The sequence below is a fragment of the Fringilla coelebs genome, assembly GCF_963513975.1.
Source record: "Fringilla coelebs genome assembly, chromosome: 2".
NCBI lineage: Eukaryota > Metazoa > Chordata > Aves > Passeriformes > Fringillidae > Fringilla > Fringilla coelebs.
In genome coordinates this window covers 89,493,375-89,515,690 of record NC_140029.1, presented here as the reverse complement: position 1 = coordinate 89,515,690, position 22,316 = coordinate 89,493,375, and the positions used below count along the sequence as shown (strand labels likewise).

Below are 22,316 nucleotides of genomic sequence, written 5' to 3'. Positions count from 1 at the left end.
CACCTACACATATTCTGCACACTTCCAGGGATGGTGATCCCACCATTTCCCTGGGCAGCCTGTTCCAATGCTCCATCACTCTTTCCGAGAAGAAATTTCTCTTAATATCCAACCTAAACCTTGGCGAGCTCGAGCCGTCTTGTCTTGTCCTGTGCGACGCCAGACCCCGTTTCGCAGGCACCGCCTGCTCCGTTCCCGAGCCCCGCTCCGCGAAGCGGGGGAGCCGCAGGTCGTGGCCCCGGTCGCGGCGGGTGGGCTCGGACACTCCGTGCCGGGATCAGGAGGTGTTACCCAGATTGGTCCGGGAAGTCACTCTCCGGCTCCCATTCTGGGGCCGGGAGGCACTCCCGGGGCCGGGACTCGGCGGGGCCCGCCCGTCTCTGCTGCCGCCTCTCGGTGCCGCCGGGACCGGCGAGGCGCGACTTCAGTCCGCGGGAACCGGCGGGTTCTCCTGCCGCGGGAATGTCGCCGCGGCAGTTTACAGTCAAGTGGTTTCGAGGCTGAGAGAATCGAGAATGCCCAGCCTGAAGAAAAGAAGGGTCCTTCCTCACCATAGCACCTTCCAGCGCCTAAAGGGGCCGCAGGAGAGCTGGAAAGGGACTTCTTACAAGGGCAAATAGTGTTAGGACAAGGTGGAATGGCCTTAACCTGAGGAAAAATAAGTTTAGATTGGATATTAGGAGGAAATTCTTCACTATGATGATGGTGAGGCACTGGCACTTGCTGCCCTGATGTGGATGCCCCTATTCCTGGGAGTGTCCAAGGACAGGCTGGATGGAGCTCTGAGCCTCTCCGTGGTCAGTGGAAGATGTCCCTGCCTATAGCAGGGGGGTTGGAACTAGATGACCTTTAAGGTCCCCTCCAACCCAAACCGTTCCATAATTCAGTGAAAGAAAGCACAAATATTTAGGAATATTTTACTGTAATGGATGAAACACCCAAGGGTGTAGGGGAAGGAAGTCAGAAGGCAGCAGGCATCTCAGTGCACTGAGCAGAGTGTTCCCAAGCCCCAGGTTTTACTGGGAGATGGTGGAAGCTTTGCAATGAGACTCAGTGATGGAGGGAATAAAAGAAGTGAACAGACTGGTGAAAATCCCCCTGGCAGTGTTTGCAGAGGTGGAAATCAGGGAATTGTATTGAACAGTTCTGAGCCAGAACACACCTGCCATGCCACGCTTTCCTGGGGTTTATCAAAGACTCCCAGTTTAATGACTGGCAAAAAAACCTGGCCTGGGTCACACAAGGGAGGTGGGAAGTGCAGCGTGCAAGAAACCCACAGAACCCTCTTATTGCCAGAATGGGAAACAGGCAAATTACTGCCAAGGTCTTGGTAAATCGAGGATATTTTACCTCTTACTTCTATATCCTGCCACTTATATTCCCTCAGTCACTTAGTTAATGTTGCTTTCTCTTTTGATGTTTATGCCCTTTTTTCCAATGCTCTGACTCAGTGTTTCCAGATGAAGATGTGTGTGGCTTTTCTTAAGAACTTGGGAAAAACTTTTTTCCCCCAACTTCCTGGGGGAAGACAAGCCAGTCAAGCCTGTTTTAAATGGTAATTTTATGAAACCTGGAACACTGCTGTGCTTCATAACATCTGGCAGAAAGGTTACAGCTACACAACTCTGAGTCATTTTAAGAAAAGGGTTGTCTTATGCAATTTGGGAAAAGTGGTATGTGGTCATGTAATTTAGGAATTTAAGAGAATGTGTGTGCCTCTGAGCAGAATTATATTGCATTGGTGAATTTAACGTTATCACTTATTAACCTTAATGACATGTTTTTGCCTCTTTTAAACTCTTATTTGGCATAGCTGTAGCAAATTGTGAAATATATTATCTAACTGTTTCATCTTAAGAGTTGAAAAGCAATGCAGATTTAAGAAAATGCAATAAAATGTTATATATATTCAGTGTAAATATATCAATATTACCAGTCTTCTGCATAAATAGTAAGCATTATACAGATACATGACCAGATAAAATGCAACTACTTCTTTATTTAACTATCTTCAGCAATTTTTTCTTAATTAATAGAAATTAATTGATTAATAATACATATTTCTTAATTAATTTATAAAGAATTATGAATATTAATACACATATTAATCAGATGAGTTGAGTCAGATTTATATGAAAATACAGAATTCCTTTGTGATGAAATGACATGCATAATATATCAGTTCACACTCATTTCATTTCCACCATGCCCATTTTCAAATATGATTGTGGCTTGAAGAGTCACTGACAGGGTTTTTACATTGCACAGCTCAGAGGAGAAAACATCTCCCTGAGATTTATTGTGTATCTTTCATCACTGTTTTCCTGTTCTCAGAATTCCAGTTCAAAACATCGAGCTGTGCTCCCAAGAGACATCAGAAGGGAGATGACACTCTGTTTTCTCTTTCCATTCTCATTTTGACAAAGAAAACAGACTAGGCATGTTCTTCCAGCAAAGCCTTTATCATGACTACAATGAAGTCAGTTATGATTCATCTGGAGGTGTTTCTCTCCCTTGACATTAAAAAGGACTCTTTCAGATAGGCTGTGCTAATGCACTTTGCCTATGGCCTGTTGAGACTTGAAGCGTTTTTTTTTTTCCTGTCTAAAACAAGCTCTGGAGTGTGCTGTGCTGGCTGTAAAGGGTAGAGGCTGTAATGGAATTTTAAATTTTCATTTATAGTCTGGTCCCTGTGCAGCTGATTTGTGAGGAGGAGGGGGTTTCTAGAGTATTAGTGACAGATATTTTAGCTTGTATTTTGGCCTTGGCTTGTGGCCACTGGCTGGGCTGAGCGTCCTGCCTGGTGTAAGTCTTTGGACTCCTTCCTGCAAGGATCTTAGATCTATCTTGCTGCAGAGCTAAGTCTGATGAACATGAACATGATGAACATGCTCTTTCTTACACAAAGCTCAATAGATAAATAAAAATGTAGTTATGTGTTCCCAGTTCTAAATGTGTCCCCATACTGAACCCAGCAAAGCCATGTTTCTTCCTGCTGGTAGCCTCAGAGAGGCACAACTTTGAATAGGCCACTATTTTTCTTTTATTTTTTTCCCCTAAAAAGGGGTTTCTGAAACATCCAATGAGGAGCAGTAGCAGCAGCCCTGTGGCCATCAAGTTGCAGTAAGACTGAGGTCCACCAAGGTGACCTCAGGACATGATGATCAAACAGGGTTTTCTGTGCAGAAACATTGGATTCTCCCTTTTCTACACCCTTTGGAAGTTGTTCCCAACTTTAAAAAGGGAGGGGAACGAAGAGGAGAGGGAAGGCAGTCGAAAACCCTACTCTCCTCCCTTTTCCCCAAAGTCACCTGATTTCCCGAAAATACAGCCAGACTGGTGCGCTCCCTACGGCAACTTCAGCCAACAGGATTGTGCAAGCCTTTCTGGAAATTCCCCTTCCTGCCGAGAGCTTTCAAAGCCAGCATCTCACGCTAGAGGGAAGGCTGGGAAGCCGCATCCCACAGATAGAGGGTGCTGCGATATTGCGAATTAGAGCTCCCTTCCCAAATCTCAGCTTTGGGTGCGTTTGGAGGAGGGTGTGCACAGGAAGGAAAAAGAGAGAAAGAAAAGAGAAGAGACAAGGAAACCAGACGTGAACTATGGAGAGCAGGTAAATTTTGCAGGCGTTATAAATGAGAAAGGAGGATATTTCCCAGTGTCGTTGTCTGACAGCTGGAAGAGTCAGGACAAGGTTCTTCCCAGCCCCAGGGTCTTAGCATGATTTTTGAGGTGCTGGGAAGAATGGGCTAGGTACTCCTGGGGGATGTGTTCTCTGTCTTAATTTGCTGTGCACCAGCGTGGTGTCTGGATTCACTGGTGGTCATAAGGGGAGAGCACTCCTGAGTACCAAGACAGAGATTTTGTCCTTATGGATCTCAGCCTCCCTTCTTGATGCTTGGGTTTGCTCTGTGCAGGAAGGGCCAGAGATATAAATTTGCTTCTCATGCAAAACGTTGACCTAGTCTCTCTGGGGTGGGGGTTTAGGGTTTTCAAAATGCTTAGCAGACACACGGACATGCAGGCAACATTAACCAATCACAGTTTTTTGTCCCAGAGCATAACTCCAAAGTCCAATTCCTGAAGGTTTTCAGAAAGGAAGAACTGCTTTTTCCAGATGTGGTGAGTTATTAAATCTCAAGGCTTATTAGTAATTGTATTCTATAAATCATATGTTTGCCCTATAAGACTCTACTGATTTTCAAATCTGAATGTATCTATAGCCCAAATAATCTCCAGAACAGGGCAATGAGTAAGGAAGAGCATTTATGATCCCTGTGTTCAGCTCCTGCAGCTTTTCCAGCTCCTACAGAGACTGAGACAAACAGAGAGCATGACTGAGGTTGTACTCCTGTGTGAGAAGCTGCAGGAGAAGGACAAGCCCCACAGAGCCACAGTGCTGGCCTTTGAAACTCGGGAGCCAGGAGCTCTGCTGCATGCCATGTGCAGCCAAAGTCTAGCTGTTCACTGGGGCTGTGCACATATAAAAATGAAGAACACTACTGCCATGTCACCTTCCCTTCTCTTTCCTCAGGTCCCTGCTCTTCTTCTGTCTCCCTGTCTGGGCTGACGCGGCCTCTATGTATGGAGAGATCTTGTCACCCAATTATCCTCAGGCATATCCCAATTTTGCCAATGAAACTTGGCACATCCAGGTCCCTCTGGGATATGGTATTCACCTCTATTTCACACATCTGGATCTCGAACCATCGCAGGACTGCGAATATGACTTTGTGAAGGTACTGTCTGTGTCCTTGAGTGAGAAAAAGACAAGAAGGCAGGTTAGAGCACAGAACAGCAAAGCTGTGCACAAAGCTCAGAGCTGGGAGAGGAGTTATGCACAGCCTTCCTGTTCTGAGCTCCAAGAAGTCCCAATGACTGGTTATGTCTCCACTAGCAGTCATGAAATCAGCTCAAGTTTGCTTTATAACCGAGTGAGTGTTGTCTGCCAGCTGAGTGTCCCATTTCTGCCCCCATCCCATGTTCCTCCATATTCTTAGGAAAAGTCTTCTTAGCCATCACTGACACATCTCTATTGCAAGGCATATTCCTAGCCCTTGAAGTGTAGGTGTAAGAAGACCTAGGGCAATAGTTGTCTGTGTCTGAAATTATTTGGAATTAATCGATGAGCGGATGTAGATGATTTATTGCAAACGGAAATTGATTGGAAAGGATGGAGGTTAAAAACAATCTATCTGTGTAGGGATAGTGGCCATTCAGATAAAGTGCTGTGGTCCCCTGCACCACAGTTTTTTTATGATCCATGAACCACAGATTTCTTAGAGCCAGCTCTTCTCTGTGTTGTCCCACAAGGCACAAAAGATCAAGCACTTCCACACAAACATACAGAAACAAGACCATCCTGTCCTGCCATAGCTCTGTGTGATCAGGGGCAGTAAGGCCAAGTGCAGCATCAGGACGCCTTTGAGGAGGACCAAGGTGGCACAGAAGGATGAGTGTGCTCTGTAGTGACCTGTGTCCTTTTGCAACAAACCAATGAGCCTGTTAGGCTGCACTCTGGACTGTCATGGTTGGTTTTGCTGCTTTGAAATACTGTTTTGGTGATTTTTGTTTTTGGACAAGTGGGCCTGCAGAAAGGATGTTAACAGCAAACACTGTGGATTAATTTGTGTCTGAGAAATTAAGGCAAGTATTTCACTGGGAAGACAGTAGGAGGGAGCACTCTTCAAGTGTCTTATGAATATCATGAAACTGGCTGTCTAGGGGCTCCACTCGGCTGCACCTGAGCACCCAAAAGCTGAAAGACTCAAGCGCTGGTAATTCCACATGTTGCAGTAGCAAGGTGAGGTGTCTCTGAATTCTTCTGCAGATCCTGTCTCGTGGCTATGTCGAAGGTGTGCTTTGTGGGCAGAAGAAACCTCGTGCCCGTGGCTCCAGGATTGTGGAGGAATTTCGTGTCCCTTACAACACCCTCACTATAACATTCCAGTCAGACTTTTCCAATGAGGAGCGTTTCACTGGTTTTGCTGCCTACTACGTTGCTGTGGGTAAGGTGAAAACAGCCTCCTCTGAATCTCTGTTATGTCCAGTTTGGGAGGAAAGGTGACAAGAAGAGTTTTTCTTGCAGAAATGCCTTAAAGAGATCCCAGCAGTCAGAGCTGCATTCCAGTATGGCCAGTATGAATACTGTCTTAGAGATGCCTCTTCCTTGTTGTCCATCAGTGTTTGCTTCATTTTCTTCTGCTTTCAGGGCCCTCTCCTAATTTTGCTGATTCTTCTTTTCACACTTGCAGATCTGGATGAGTGCATGGATTTTGTGGATGAACCCTGCAGTCATTACTGTAATAATTATATCGGAGGTTACTTCTGTAGCTGTCCACCGGATTATTTCCTCTATGAAGATAACAAAACTTGTGGAGGTAAGAAATGTGCATGACCTGTGGTCAACAGCAACTTAGGCCTAGTAAGATATTGCACTTGGAAGACTTTATCAACCTTCTCAGCCATTTGTGACAGGTATATTTTGGGAGAAAAAACCCATCCCAGTGCAAATCTGACCTGCAGTAGACAGTGGTTTGAGGCATTTCTACTAACATATTCTTAACAATTCTATTTCTATTTCTGTGTAAAGAAAATTAAGGAACTACTGAATGACTGTCTTTAAATATGATGATGGAAAACCTTCTTGGCATATTGCTATCTGTGAATCTTTAAATCTCTGACAAAACAGGGAAGTTCCATAAGGACAAAAAAACTGCCAAGGGCCTGCTTGGCTTGAACCAAAAAGTTGCAAGGTCACAAATGGTGCATGTTGAAAGGAGTATAATATGTGGACCTGAGCATGAGGAAAGGTCTAAACCTCAGGTGGAGGGTAAAAAGGAGTTAAAGTCCCTGGCTAACTGGATAGAGAGTGGCCCTGGCTTAAGTTTTTTGGGAAGATGCAATGTTGTGACTGCAATGGTTATGGCAGGTAGCTGGGCAGACTGGGAATGTGGTGGAAGAGGGAGAGCTTGTCAGGTGCACACGTGGACTGTTTCCCTCCTGAATCCTACTCATGTTCCTTCCTCATTCCTAGTGAACTGCAGTGGAAATGTCTTCACTGAGCCAACAGGGGAGATTGCCAGCCCCAACTATCCCAGCCAGTACCCGGAGAACTCTCGGTGTGACTACCGAGTGGCTCTGAGCCCGGGCTACTCCGTGGTGCTGACCATTCGCAGCGGCGACTTCGACGTGGAGCCAGCCGACTCCAACGGGATCTGCCACGACAGCTTAACTGTAGGTGTGCAGCTTAGGGAGCTTAGGAGTCAGGGTACTCTGACTCTCCCATCAATCTCCTCATATTTAGAACACTTTGGTACTGCTTAACTTTGTTTTCAGTTGTGTTGTCTTTTGGAGTTTGTGGGAATACATTTGAATAGGTATGCATGGAGTGTGTATTTTAATATTTTAATTGCTCTCTCAATACGTTTGGCATTTCTCATTTATTCTTATTTGGTATTTTCCCAGATTGTCTCTGGAAAACAACATTTCGGTCCCTATTGTGGCAGCAAATTCCCTTCTGAAATCAAAACCAAGAACAACATTCTTGACATAATCTTCCAGACAGACCAGGGCATACAACACAAAGGCTGGAAAATACGCTACTATGGGGACCGTGAGTAAACGCTTGGGAATGTGTTCCCTCTGCTGATGAGGTAGGGACAGTATTTGTCCCAGGTCACATTGGTGGCACAACAACATGGTAACATGTTCACAACTTCACAGCTGCTGGTACTGAGTAAGGGTATGCCTGTTTACTAGGGGAAAAACATCACTGGGGAGAAAGAGGTTGGGAGCTGGAAGAAGAGTGAATCTCAAACCGGTTTATCACTGATTTCCACCTATCTTTTCAAAGCTGTAACCTGTCCCACGAGTGTCATCTCCAACTCTGTTCTTGACCCAAAGAAGGACAGGTATATCTTAAAGGACATTGTGAAGGTGACCTGTGTGGAAGGCTACGAAATTGTGAGGGTAAGTGAAATAAAAAAGCATATGTCCCCTCTGGCCTGCTCAGCAACATTTCCATCAGGGGTCCTGAGTACTTTTGGGAACCCAAAGTTTTCAACACAGCAGTAGTAAAAGGAATCCTCTTCCAGCCACTGCAGCATTTTGAGGCCCCTCCACTGGAGCACCTGTGTCAGATGTATTTCATGTCCAGAGACTTACATGGGTCATATATTTTATTTCCTAGCAACGAGATAGCATCACAAGTTTTCTCTCCAGCTGTCAGGAAAATGGTGGATGGAGCAACTCCCATTTGAGCTGTGTTCGTAAGTGACCTGTGTTTGTATTGTGGGAAGGGAATTGCAGTGGGTGTTTAGGCTCTAGATCCACTGTATCTCCAGGTTAGGAGGATGCTGAAATACTGGGATGTGAGCATGCTGAAGGGGCAGAGAAAGTGATCCTGCATGACTGTACAGGGATTAGAGAAGCAGAGTGGTTCCCTGTCATACAAAATAATCACATTGTTGAGTGAGGGCGCTCCTTTGATTGTATTTGATCCTTTTTTGTTTCTTCTCTACAGCTGTGAACTGTGGTGATCCCCCTCCTGTTGACAATGCCCAAGCCTCATACATCTCCGAGCTCCAGGAGCCTCTGTATCCAGCTGCTGTCCGCTACGACTGTGAGGTACCCTATTACACCCTGGAAAACAAAGGGCATGGTGAGCATTGCCTCTGCTGCACTGTCATATTCCTTGGGTTAAAGGCCCAAGAAGTGGTTCTGGCACCGTCATGGGGCTGGGATTTTGTGCTGTCAGGTCAAGACTGGTGTGGGGTTGCAGGCTGTAGTTTAGTGTTGCCTCTGTGTTTAATACACTCTAACAATGCCTGGGCTGTTGACCTTAAATGCATTAGCAAGTCCTCTCTCTGTTTGCCTTGTGAGTGAACCATGCAGGTTTTTGTCACACGTAGCACAGAGTTCTGGTGGAAAAGTAAAGGGCTCAAGAAATCTGTTACAGGAGGTTTCTCCCAAAAAGGGATAAAGGCACCCTGGTAGGGAGATAACAGCAATGTTTTCCAAGCTGTGCTTGCTTTGGAAATAAGAAGGTTGATGTATCATATACAGTAGTGTTATTTACTGTGTGTTTATCTTGATTGTGTCCTCATGGAGCTCTTTTTTCTCTCGTGCTTTCCAAGCGGTATATCGGTGCTCAGCCAGTGGAGAATGGGTCAATGAAGAGATGGGAACAAAGCTACCAAAATGTGTCCCAGGTACTACCAAATATTGTATGTACATGCAGCATATGAAGAACACTGCCTCTTTCATCTCTGTATTTTTCTTTTCTTAACTTCCAGCCAATAGAGAGAATTTTAAACCCTGTGTACTGCTCAGTTTACCCTCGTACAGGAGGCAGCATGACTTGCCCTAGCTGTACATGATGCCTGTTCACTCCTTCAAAGCCCCTGATCCTCACTGGCAAAGTACAAGGTCCAGGTGGAGGAGATTCAACTCTCTTAAAAGTCCAGTCACAATTTAGACAGTGGTTTGGATTATACAAGTATGCAGTAAGAAAGGCAAACTGAAAGATAAAGCTCAGGGAATTTACTACCCAAGAGGAGGCTACAAACCATATGAAGCCAAATTCGTCTCAGTGGGACACAGTAATAAAAGGCAATGACAGGCTCAGGCTGCAACAAAGGAGATTCTGATTGTATCTAAGGAAAAATGCTCCTCCAGAGCACTGGAACTGCTGTCCAGAGAGGCTGGCTAGTCACTGCCTTGGGAGATGAGCAGAAGTTACCTGTCAAAGCCCCTGAGTAACCTGGCTCTGGAGTTAGGAGGGCAGGGGGGAGGGCAGTTAGGAAGGAATAGGTTGGGCTAAAGGCACTGAGAAGTACTTTCCAGCATAAATCTTCCTATGATTATGTGAAATTCTTTAACAAATTCTGCTTCATGCAAATTAGAAGCTATCTGCTGGCTATAGTCCCTTAATCTCTGATTTTCTAACTAAGGATTCAATGCAAACAAGGCGATGTGATAAGAAATCAGTTTCCTAGCAATGTCAGAATGACCAGTCTTATTTATGTCCTTATTATTAACATTCTGCAGAATGTTACTGAGCATTTTGCTCAAAAAAGCATGGAGCATCTCTGCACCCAGAAGACCCACAGATAAGATCCCCTACTGCTTAAGATTTTACATACTTATAGAATGGAGAGGCAAAATGTTAAAACATCAGTGACAAACCTGAACTTTTAACATGAGAGTATCTGGAGTTCACAAAAAACCAAACCAAACCAAACCCAACAAAAACAAACAAGCAATCAAACAAAAAAACCCAACAAAAAACCCCAACCAAACCAAACAAAAAAATATATATTTAAAGATCAGTGTCATATTTCTAAGAAATCAAACAAGTATTTTTTCAAAGATAATCCCTTCATCTAAAGAGCATAATTCAGCAAAGGAAAAATGCCAACTAGCAGGCAATTAAATTGCAAGCTTTGACATAGTGTCAGGGTGACAACTGCTTTCCAGAAAACTGAATTTGAGAATGAGCATTTTAAATCTAAATTGAGTGTTGATAGTACTTTTTCTAAAATTTTCTTTGATTGCTCTGTAAATACTAATTGCAAACTCTGTGGCATAAAATACAAACATGGTTACTCAGATTCCAAAGTTATTGAGAGGACACAAGGAAGGAGGGGACTGTGGGCTTTTTAGCAGTACTAAAGAACTCCCAGTTTGTAACTGCTAATTCTCCCATCTTGTGTTTCTCCCACCTTTCTTTCTTTTCTTTCTAGTCTGTGGGGTGCCTAGCAATCCCATCCGAGACACAGGGAGGATCTTTGGAGGCACCCGTGCAGAAAAGGGGAACTTTCCCTGGCAGGTGTATTTCAATAACCCCAGAGCAAGCGGAGTGCTCATCTCTGACAGATGGGTGATGACTGCAGCTCACGTGCTGGAGGGATATGACAAGCCCACCATGTATGCTGGGGTAATCAATGTTCGTAGAGATTTCCTGACACAAGAAGCTGAAAAGCTTATCCCAGCAGCTTCATTCATCCATCCTGGTTGGAAGGAGCAGGCTGCAGAAAGCAGGGTCGATTTTGATAATGATATTGCGCTACTGAAGCTGAGGGATCCCGTGAAGATGGGTCCAGACATCTCACCCATCTGCCTTCCTGGTAAGTCGCCTGAATATGAGCTGGAAGAAGGCACTCTGGGCTACATTGCTGGATGGGGCCGGAGAGAGAAAGGAAGGCTCCCTGCTGATCTTTTCAAGGCCCAGATTCCCGTGGTGAACATGGACAAGTGCCGCTCTGAGAAACCAGACAACTTTGATAGTTCCGTCGTTTACGTGTTCACGGACAATATGATCTGTGCCGGCGGCGGCAAGGACAGCTGCCAGGGGGACAGCGGTGGCGCCTATGCCATCCAGGACCCTCTGAATGCCACCCGGTACTATGTGGCGGGGCTCATCTCCTGGGGGCCAAAGTGCGGCACCTTTGGCCTTTACACCAAGGTGGTGCGGTACTTGGACTGGATCAGGGAGACCATGAGGCAGCACGAGGGTGAGGAAGCCCGGCAGAAATAGCTGCTGGTCCTTTCAGCGCCGTCACCCTTTCCAAGTGTGACGGCTGCCTGTTCGGGCTGGCTGTGACACTGCGTGCTCTGTGTATCCAATGGGCAACATGTACAACACATTGTAACTCCTCCTGTCTGTGCTGAGGGGAGAGCCAGGAGTATGGACCTGTTTCTCCCACTGTCATCATGTCTGGGAGGAAGGGAAATTCTCCTTCTTCCACTCATAGTAGCGTCAGAGGAAGACATTATTCTGAATAAAAGAGACTCCTTCTGCTTCCTTTCATTTTTTTCTATCCTATTTTTTCCCACTTGGAAAAGACCTAGCTGTGCCCCATTGAAACCTGACAGGGAGGTTTCAATGAAGACGAGAGAGAATAATGGTTGGTTCCCATGGAAGGTTCAGAGCCTGGTTTCTGATTTATGTATTTCCTGACCTGTTCAGAATATCTAACAGCATTAAAGAATGTCCAAAATGCCTTTTGTGCAGTGTGCTATTGTATCTGTAATGCCTTTCTTCTTCTCAGTCTAGACCTGGTTCTCCTTGAAACTCCCTAAATCAAGTGTCTAATCATATTTTGACCCTGCAAGCTTTCATCAAGCTGAAACTTGTAGTACCTCACCTGTCTACCAGAGTCTTTATAAAATTCTTCTGAGATGGTTTCATCTCACTCATCAACCATTACCAGCAATGACGACTTCAGACTTCTGAATTAAGCTGCATAGAACAGACATTCAAAAGAATTTCATTCACCTCTCCTTGGGTGCTTTTTTTTTTTTTTTTTTACCTACCTTCTCTTGATTCAGGGAAGGAATATTTCCTGACATGTGTTAGAGGTATTTTCTGCTCTGAAAAGTCCTATAACATTCACAGACTCTTATCCCTGAGATGGTCAGGGAAGTGGTACAGATGGCATATACTGAAAGACTGGGTTTGTTCAGCTTGAAGAGGAAGAAGCTAGGAGGGGGTATGTAACTGCTGTACTCAGATACTTTAATTTCCAGCTGGGCTTTTTCCTAGCATGTGGGTCAGCACTGGAAAGGTGCCACAACAGACTGTCCCCACATCTCAAAAACTTTCCCTGAAGCTCTGAAGTTAGACCCTCTCCAAGGTTGCAAGGACCCGTGACCCCGAGATGTGTGCAAAGTCTCTGCCTCGGCCCACGATACTGAAGGATGAGTCAGAGATCTTCGTTTTCGGTCTCAAAAGTATTTATCATCTCTCATCTAGAAAAACTTTTCCTCCCACACAGCCGGGATCTGTCCGGCAGGACAGTGCCAGGCACTCTGCCTGCCCTCGGGGCGGTGTTATCTCTTTATACCCAAAACTACGTACTACATGTTTACAATAATTTTCCAATACCTATCACCTACACAAGACAGTGAACTTCTACTCTAAACCAATCTAAAAGTGCCAACATCACAGCAGAAGATGGAGGCAGAGAAGAAGAAGAAGAAAGGCTAGACATGCCCAAATCCCTCCATATTGCCCCCATAACCCCCATACTAAAAGCCCCAAAATCTACTTTTTCACCCAGTGAAAATATTATTATTACACTAATTAAACTGCAGAGGCTTGCAGATCTTCATATAAGGCTGGCAATTTGCTCCATGGTTCATAATCGAACCCAGAGGTGTTCTGGGCTCCGTGCCAGGGTCTCTGAGCCCCTGGCAGGGGTCTCGGCAACTCTGGACTCCCAAAGGGATGTCCTGAGTTCCAATAAGCCCCACTGTCAGCAGTGGATTGGACAGAGACATCTTCTTCCCACCTAAGTTTTTACAGGAGTTTAAGAAATTGTGAGGAGGATGTGTACAGCTCTTGCGGGATTTCATATGGAATCCTGCACTCAGCTGTAAGTGTCCTGGATTGCCAAGGAAATTGTATTTGCCATCTGTATGGCAGTTGTCTTCTGTTAAGTGGGCAGTTTTCCTTATCTCTTCCACAACCAATCCTCTCTCAGGGGAGACATCTGCGGATAATGGGCTATTGAATGTCACTGCATGACTGATAAAAACTATAGCATCCCATTGTGAGATGCTCTGCCCAGAGGGAAGAGCCCAGCATTCCTACCCAGATATAATCTGGAGAATCTGGAACACCAGCATGGCTTCTCCACTGGATTTCCCAGAGGAACAGCTGCCTCTTCCAGTGGGTCTTCAGAGGAAAACTACACCTTTCTACAGGATCCCTGCTCCAGCAGAACCACACCTGACACTCCAGGAGGACTGCAGCCACAATTCCAACTGGACTGCTACCAGCACCCCGACCAACAGGGTGTCAGGTTGTGTTCTGACTCTGTCAGTGTTGTTTTAGTTTACTGTATTGTTTATTTTATCTTTATTTGCTTCCCTAGTAAAAAACTGTTATTCCTGCTCTCATATTTTTTTGCCTGAGAGTCCCTTAATTTAAAATTTTATAGCAACTCGGATGGAGGGGGTTTGCATTTTCCATTTTTGGGGAGGCTCCTGCCTTCCTTAGCAGATCCCTCTTTCGAAACTAAGACATGAAGCACCTTCAGTTTTGTGTAGCAAGTAAAACATTATTGGATTGTTGGACTAGTAACCAAGTACCTTATATCTTGTTTCTCCCAGTGACTCATAAGAACACAGTAGGCTATTTTGCAGTAGAAAAACTAGTTAAGAAGACAGCTCCAGAGAATACCCACGGCACAAGAGAAGTCGGCTTTTCTCTGAGTCAGCATCATTTTTGATCTGCTGTCCTGCAGTTAAAGTTTTATTTCATATAGTATAAAAAAAATCCATCCTCAGCTTCTGATCAGTAAAGTTTCCTGAGCTCCCTTCTCCATGAGATTGGTTGTTGCCTTCCCTGTTTTTGGAATGTGGCATCACACAGCCAAGTTATTTTTGCCTCCCTTGAAGCCACCTGGGGTTTCAGGCCCTGTAATCTAATGATAGTTTTGGGACAGATAAGCAGCTGCCATATGCCATTGCAGAACTGGAAACACTTTAGTGGTAGGGAAAGCAATCCCCATACAAAGTCCAAAAGTCCGGGTCAATCTTACACAAAAGTTGCTTTCAGTGCTGAGAAGTATTCAGTTGCTGTTAAAAACATAGACAAAAAAATTGTAAAACACCTGGTTTATCCAGCAAGTATTTTAATATTCATAGACTTTCACTGATGCCAACGGGCTTATGCACACTGTACTCAGCAGAAACCACCCCATCCTCCTAGGAAGTCTTCTCCCCTGCAACCTTCCCACAAAAGAGAGTACAAAAGTAGACTGCAGTAGTCTCATGATATCATCAGCATTTTAAACCCTAACATATTTGCTGTCATGAGATTTCCTGAGACAATTAAGGCTTCATCCGGTTATAAGATTTGCATGAACCAGAGCATCCACAAAGGCGTCTCCCAAGCTGCCAATGGTACAATCAGACAGCATGGCAGCTTTCAGAAGTGCTCATGATGAAGGTTGCATACTTTGCGTGTTCAAAAAGCCTTTGGGACATCATGAAAAGCTTTGGCTATGATTTGCTGTGTCTGGAAATTGATATGCTAATGGTGCTTTAGGTAGTAGGACAGCAATACCTAGGGCCTGTCCTCCTTTACTATCCCATTGATCCAGTCCAGATAGTTGAGGATCTTGGTGTAGAAGCCGTAGCCCGTGCCACAGCCGATTCCCCACGAAACGATGCCGGTGGCCACCCAGCGCCCACTTTCCCTGTCTAGCACCGTGAGGACACTCCCACTATCCCCCTGGCAGGTATCCTTCTTGCCTTCAAGGAAGCCAGCACAGAACATGTTCTCAGAGAAAACCATAGGGATACCTTGCTTATTACTGTCCAGCCAACTCTGACACCTCTCTCGAGCCACTGCTGGTAGGCTCACGTACTTCAGATCGCTCGAGATGCGGTTTTTATCCACACCAAAGCCGCTGACGTAGCCCATGTGCCCGTGCGCGTAGAACGAGGTGTTGGTGGCGTCTGGGAGACAGATGGGCAGCCGTGTCGGGCCCAGAGTTACTGGGTTTTTCAGCTCCAGCAGGGCTATGTCCCCGTTGAAGTTGTGCTCATCTTTAGGGTTGAAATCCGGGTGGATAAAGATCCTACGCACAGGGTGGTTACCCATCTTGTGGAGCTCGTCTACATTGGTGTGGCCGAGGAAAATGTCAGCCTCCTCTGCCAGCTGCTCCAGGCTCACATTATTCTGTACTCCTCCTTTGGGGAAGATGGTGTGAGCAGCAGTCAGGATCCAGCGATCGCCCAGGAGGGCACCCCCCCCTCGTCCATTGATGCCGGTCAGAGCCTGCCAAGGAAAATTGCCTCTCCGTGCTGCTTTGCCACCCAAGATCCGCTGGACTTCAACCACGGGATGGACTGGCTTCCCGCACACTGTGGAGAAACACAAGAACATAACACCTACCCTCTGTTGTCCTGGCTTTCCTCTCTCTTTCCCCGCCGTCACTGTTTGATTTCACTTTATTTTGGCTTTCTGGACAGTTTTACCTTTTCCCTCACAGATACCACTATCCTCACCCCGCTCCCTGCATGCTGTCCCAGTTTTGTACTGATTGTAAGCATGAATCAGAAAATACCAGACAAAGTCAGGGTTTTTACTGACCTGGCAAGCAGGATGGAATTCTCTTCTGGCCATCTTGATCCAGCCAGGTTCCCTCAGGAGAACAGGTGAATCTTTCTGTAGGATGAGAGGGAAGGGAATGAGGCCCAGGCCTGCAGGCATGGGGTGGGGAAATAGCATGGAAAAGAAAGAATAGAATAGAATAGAATAGAATAGAATAGAATAGAATAGAATAGAATAGAATAGAATAGAATAGAATAGAATATTTTCAAGAGGTTCCTCAGCCCTTCCATCCCACAGCACTCTTTCCTGGGAAAAGCTGCTTGTGGTAGGGTGTAAAATATTCCGTCTGAACATCTTGAAGCACCTCAGTTCCAGGGGAGCAGCAAAGCTCAGGCACTGTAGAAGAAATGGTTGAAGGGCCATCTGTGTGAAGTCTTATCTTCACTGAGTCCACAGGTGAACAGAGCACTGTTTGACCTTATTTAGCCCAAAGAAGAGAGAGAAGTAGCAAAAGCATGGATTTTAGATTCAAACTTCTGGTGTCGGTAGTTTGCAGAGAGTAGGACAAGGTGGGTTGTCCCAGAAATGGGAGCCAGATGAGTCAGTTACTGTAAATGATAAGTATCTATTTCTGAGCCTAAGTTGCAGGTCAGCTAAACTTCACATGTCACCTCTCAACACAAACTCCACTACCTCCAACACTCTTGCTTTTCTTAGAAAGTTTGTGCGGGTGACTAAAAATAACTTTTGTACAATTTGTCTTAACGCTGAAGTAAATGCTTCTAAGAAAGTGTTTGTTGTTCTCTTTCAAAATTGATTAAATTAGGATGACTCCCCATGAGAATTTAGCTGCAGCTGATATTTTCTTGCTCTTGATTTTTCTTTTGATGAGACTGATCTCTGAATCTATATGAAGGAGTTAAACTCAGATGCAAGAATAATCAAATTGAACATTAGTACCAACTTAAAGAACTCCTGAGTAGCATGTCACCTCTCTCCAGCATGCAGCACAACTGTGTGTCTATGCTGGTAACTCTATCCAGGAAATGATTCAGAATAATTTTTTTTTCCTTGTGGAGGCTAAATGAGCAGCCAAGGCAAGGAAATCATGAACTCCTCATGCCGTTCTTGGAATCAAAGGTCTGCATCATCAAGCAATGCCTCAGGTGTAAAAAGAAGACATGTGAATGGTTTGGAATGATGACTTAATTCTTCTGAGGTGCTGCATTAAAATAAGTTTTTATGCAAGTGTGTTATTTAGCTCTTAGATATCTCTGCAGCTGAACAACATTCCAAATTCTAAACAGCACTGCACTGGACTGGAGTGTGTGTTTATTCATTTGCCTCTGTAGCAACTTGGATGGATGCAGTGAGTTTTGTGAATTTTGGTGATTCCCAGACACCATGCTTCAAATTTCAGTGAAAGAATGAAATCCACCAGAAAATAATGAAATCCACTAGAAAATAATGAAATCCACAAGGAAAAAAAAATAAATCACAACAACAGCTGAGAGAATAAGACCTTCTGCAAAAGTTAAGGAGAGCATGGAAGAGGGATGTGATGGGCTCTGGGAATGAAGCAGGGTGGGAATAGGCTGAGACAAGAAGATTCCAGAGATGTGCTGCAGGGTCAAGAAAGGACTGGAGAGTCTTCACAGGGAGAAAGCATGAGCCCCAAGCCTGGGGAGAAGAGCCAGTTCTAATAGGGAACGTGAGAGGGCTTTCCAGGCGCAGGTTTCCAAGGGATTAGGACTCACCGCCGCCCGTCCCGGTGACGATGTGATAATAGGGCTCATTGCAGCGGTATGAGATCACCGACTGGTACTCATTGTTTGCAGGCTCCTTAAGGTAGCTGAATGCACCATTGGTCAGGTTTTTGGGGCTGCCACAGTTCACAACTACAACACAGGGAAAAAAAGAAGACATGAATCAACGGCACACTGACTCAAGTCTGGGCATTGGGGCCAGGATGTGAAGAACCAGTTAGTTAGGACAGTGGGCAAAGAGAGGTTGTCCCAAAAGAGACCCCAGATTAGGATCTTTTGCTTTTAAATGTTGCAATATCATAGTAATTTCTGAGTGATATTTTAGGCATTTTTGTAAGGGAGGTAAAACATTTGAGTTTTTGCAAGCAGAAAAATGTGGATGAATGGTGGACCTTCATAGGTCCTTCCAGACAGCACATCCATGTGGCTATGGACTAAGTGAGTCAGAGAGGCTGAATTTCCCACGTTCCTGGAGGAGGAAAGCCACAGCTGGGGATGTTATTCCCATTCTCAGATCACTCACCTTCACAGTGGGGCATGGGCTGATGCCATGTGCCATCAGCCTGGCAGACAGCCGTGAAGGACACCAGCTTTTTGTCACCCTACATGGGAGAGAAAAACATCTGCTGGTTGTACAGAGCCTCTAATTCCATCCCCATATTTAAATATTATTCTGTGTGCCCATCTTTTCACTGCTGTCCAATATTTGCCCCTCTACAGTCTGTTCCAGTTGCTGTCTCCTCCTGCCTTCCCTCTATCCTGTATTTGCCACGGGCTACACACTTCTTCATAGCAGGCCAGGAGACCAGCAGCCAGCAGCTATAAACCCACAATGAGTCAGAGGTGCTACCCAGCCCTGGCACTAGGATGGCAAAGGAGGCAGGTAGCATCTTCTGCTTTCGTCCTCTGGTTTCATATCCTTCCAAAGAGGTACTCCTGTCTACCAACTTTTCCTGGGATCTTTGGCTTTAGTCTTCTACCAGGGCTTCATGAAAGAGTAACTGCGTAAGGAAGAGAGCTAGGAAAAAAGAAACCACTGGAAGAAAGCTGGGAGAAGCAAAGAAGAAACAGAAATTGCAAGAGGTTGCCATGAGTGAAATCTCCAAAGGAAGTTTAACCGAAAGGTGAAAGACACAAGCCGAAGACAAAACAGAATATGGCTGAAGGGAATGGAGAAGGGATCTCACCTCCATCAGGTCATACCCAGTCTTGCAGCTGACAACAACATAGTCCTGAAATTGGTACACAGGCTGCAGGTCCCTGATGATGGTAAACTGATCCCGTGGGACAGGCTGTGGGCACCGCATTTCTGTGAGACAGTGAGACGGATTAGGCTGGGATTAGCAGACAGTGTCAGTAGGCTGTAGCAGCCTCTGTGGGAGAAATCTCTTACTCTCTGAGGTGTAGTGGATCTTCCAGCCACGGCTGAACCCCGAGTCATCGGTGAGGAAGAGTATGTCCACCTCATTGCTGTTGGTTTCAATGACTCCGGGTGGTTCCCTGCCACAGAATTCACCAATCTCTCTCCCTCGGACTTGGATCTGATGAGGAAAACATGTATCACAGGGACAGAAACAGAAACACACGTGCCTCTCTGCCTCAGTACACCTGTTTCAACCCAGCCCAAGTTTACCAGAGTGCCTGTGATGGTGAATAGGGCTGGTTGTCAGACCCATCTTTGCCTTCACTGACAGATCAGAACAGCAGACTGACCTAGCGCAAGCTCTGCTTCTCTCTTATCTGGGAACCAGAGCTATCAGTTCCTGAGATTAAATCAAAGGGAAATTAAACTGGAAGAAGGATGGGGTTTTTTTCCTTCACTCACAGAGGCCTATGACCCAGAGCCTCTGACCTCAGGACAGTGGTAATTAAATGCACCGAGGGAGAGACAGGGGCTCGGTCTTTCTTGCTGGGGCATTCTGCTTCTGCTGATCCCATATTTCTCATCTGAATGGTGGTGTCCCCACAACTCCTGCCCAGGTCTGGCAGCAGGTTTGGGAGAGGAATTTGCTAATCTCAGTACCTTGAGCTGGTCATAAGGACAGTGGACTTGCTGGTGATCATCAATTTCAAAGGGTTCCAAGAACCTGAGGGAGATGGACAGGCCCTTCTGCAGACGGATGCTGTAGTTACACCGGAGGAATTCGGGGTAGGGCTGCGGGTACTCGGGGCTGCTCAGGTACCCAGACGCCTCCGTGAACAACTCGCTGCTGCACTCCACTGGTGAAGAGGAAGAAAGGACAGGTCACATCTTGGGGCTGTGCCTTCTGCAGCCCCGTCATCTGCTTCCTAAGTCACTTCTCTCAACCCTCCTGCACGAAGGGCTCCTCCTCTGGAGCCCTCTGATCTTTTAAAATTTCTCTTTACCTTTGCAGGAGTGGTGGTCACTCTGAAGCTGGTAGCCAACCTGGCAAGAACAGAAGTAGCCACCCACATAGTTGTGACAGAAGTGCTGGCACCGAGGCCTTTCATCGTTCTCGGCAGCATTGTTAGGATCACACTCATCCAGATCTGAAGACACAGGAAGTCAAGGGGCAAGGGGAAGAAAGTGTTAAACCTCCTTGCTCTACAGTACTTAGAGATCCACATCCTTGCCTGAAGCTTCTCTATTTGCTTGGCAAGGAGGGAAATTGGTTGGAGCCACACAGGCTTTTCCTTCTGCACGCCGAGGGTATTTCCTACTCACCCACAGCTCTGTAGGACGCCAGGAAGCCCCTGTAGGGAATCACTGTGCCATTGTCTTCATTGGAGAAATCAGAATGAAATTCCAGGTGCATCTTTCTCCCCTTAGATACAAACTCCTTTCTTCCCGGGTGATTGCCTGTGGTTGACCCAAGCCGGCCACAATATCTGCCCAAGTCCTTCTTGTCTGCTTTGATCTGTCAAAGTTAAGGTGAAATCAGAGCAGCCTCATGAGATTGAGCCTGCTCCACGCACTGATATTACCCAACCATGAGTTGTCAGTGCTTGCTCCTCCCATTTCTATCTTTAACTCCTTCCCTTTCCTTCGTGGGAAGCATCAGAGGAGGCCTGCTGGATGAAGAGCCATTGCACGTGGTGGCCACTGGGTTGCCATCTCCAGGCACCCCTTGGCCCGGGTGTCTGTGCACGTACCTTAACATAGTCATAGAAGCAGGACTCAGATGGCTCCAGGTCAAAGTATCTGAAGGTCAGCTTCACCACATAGCCTTTTGGGACCTGGATATCCCAGCTGCTGATGTTATCGTTGGGATATGGCTTGGGATAATTGGGGGATCTGATCTCCCCAAAAAGGGGAGAACCTCTTGGGACTGGACTGGAACCGATCACTCCAAAAAAGAGGAAGGCCCATGGGAGACAAGGAACATGCCTGTGAACACGACAAATAAACGATGGCATTGCACAAAATTAGGTCATTCAAAATCAGGGGAGACTTCACAACGGACACGTGCACTGTCCAGAGGAATGCAAACACAGGAGGCTTGGTTGCAGGACCAGCTCCTGGCTTGGATCACTCAGGAACAAGAAGGGCAGCTGAAATGAAGACACCAGCGCTAACAAGGTTCCAGCACACCACTGTACTGGCCTCTACAGAGAAATTCATTAACCCAGGAAGCAGCGTGGAGGAGCATGGGTGAATTCCCTGAGTAAGGTCTGCATGTTCCCAGAAGCTGTAGGGCTGATTCTTATAGAACCAGGAGAAGTTTGGTCCCCCTTGACCTTGGGCCAGCGGGTTGTTTCAGGTTATCGCTAGTTTAGGATCCTTGGTGAGGATCTGAAGATCTCAAGCTCCCGTTTGCTGTGGAGCAATCCTGCCAGTGTCTCCTGGGCAGCCGCTCATGCCCTCCTCTCAGTCCTCCCAAAGTTGGCACTCACATTTTTGATCTCTCATTCTGTGCATCTCCCTCCTTGCCCCCTGTGTTCCTCTGAAACAAGCTCACTGTCCAGCGCAGCAGCTTAGCCCCGTTGTCCTATTCTCCTCCCTGGAAAGGTCTAAGCCCCACGACCCCCCACCGTCCCCCAAGGCTGTGCCGGCGCGTCCCCCTCCCCAGAGCCCCGACTCACATCTCCGTGCGCTCGCTCCTGCCCGTGCAGCTCGGCGCAGCTCGGAGCGGCGGCCGGCGGGGACCCGCGGGGGCGGGACGGGGGGAGGAGGAGGAGGAGGGAGCGAGGGAGGCAGGAGCGGGGAATAGAAAGCCGGACTGCGATCAGCCTGGCACCGGACCAGGTCGGTCCCAGCGCCGCCTCTGCTGCCCTCTGCTGCCGAGCGCCCCGGACCGCTCCGCCAACAGGGAGCCGGGGGTGCCCCGGGCTGGCCAAGCAGAGCCGAGCGACCTCTCCTGGCCCAGGAGGCAGGAAAAGGATCGCCTGAGACCCCTCCGAGGGCTTGGTCTGCAATGCAGAAGCTGTTCCGAGTTTGTTCCCACCGAAAATGTCCTCCTAGGAAGTCCCCCCCAGTCCCCCTGGGCTGTTTTCTGGTATAGAGAGATGAGAAAATGTAT

The 22,316-nt window shown here is 46.6% G+C and overlaps 2 protein-coding genes across 4 annotated transcripts; one reads left to right on the top strand and one right to left on the bottom strand.

Moving 5' to 3' along the window:
* Positions 1-3,456: 3,456 nt before the first annotated feature.
* C1S (complement C1s) lies at positions 3,457-11,992 on the top strand. Of its 2 annotated transcripts, none has more exons than XM_084226621.1 (12): positions 3,457-3,613; positions 4,058-4,122; positions 4,535-4,739; positions 5,831-6,008; positions 6,255-6,380; positions 7,037-7,236; positions 7,468-7,615; positions 7,856-7,971; positions 8,192-8,270; positions 8,525-8,662; positions 9,138-9,212; positions 10,746-11,992. In XM_084226621.1, exons 2-12 carry the CDS (start codon positions 4,118-4,120, stop codon positions 11,537-11,539), a joined length of 2,064 nt encoding a protein of 687 aa, XP_084082747.1. In that variant the 5' UTR covers positions 3,457-3,613; positions 4,058-4,117; the 3' UTR covers positions 11,540-11,992. The 2 variants fall into 2 exon arrangements, with proteins under 2 accessions (XP_084082747.1, XP_084082748.1); XM_084226622.1 differs by having other exon boundaries at positions 4,045-4,122.
* A 2,680-nt stretch (positions 11,993-14,672) lies between these two features.
* C1R (complement C1r) lies at positions 14,673-21,942 on the bottom strand (the record flags this gene model as incomplete). 2 transcript variants are annotated; one of them, XM_084227096.1, is made up of 11 exons in its annotated part: positions 14,673-15,879; positions 16,109-16,183; positions 17,827-17,967; positions 18,359-18,437; positions 19,023-19,144; positions 19,229-19,376; positions 19,859-20,055; positions 20,203-20,346; positions 20,522-20,714; positions 20,950-21,184; positions 21,880-21,942. In XM_084227096.1, coding segments are annotated over 11 exons (2,139 nt in total). In that variant the 3' UTR covers positions 14,673-15,076. The 2 variants fall into 2 exon arrangements, with proteins under 2 accessions (XP_084083222.1, XP_084083221.1); XM_084227095.1 differs by lacking the exon at positions 21,880-21,942 and having other exon boundaries at positions 20,950-21,213.
* Positions 21,943-22,316: the final 374 nt, after the last annotated feature.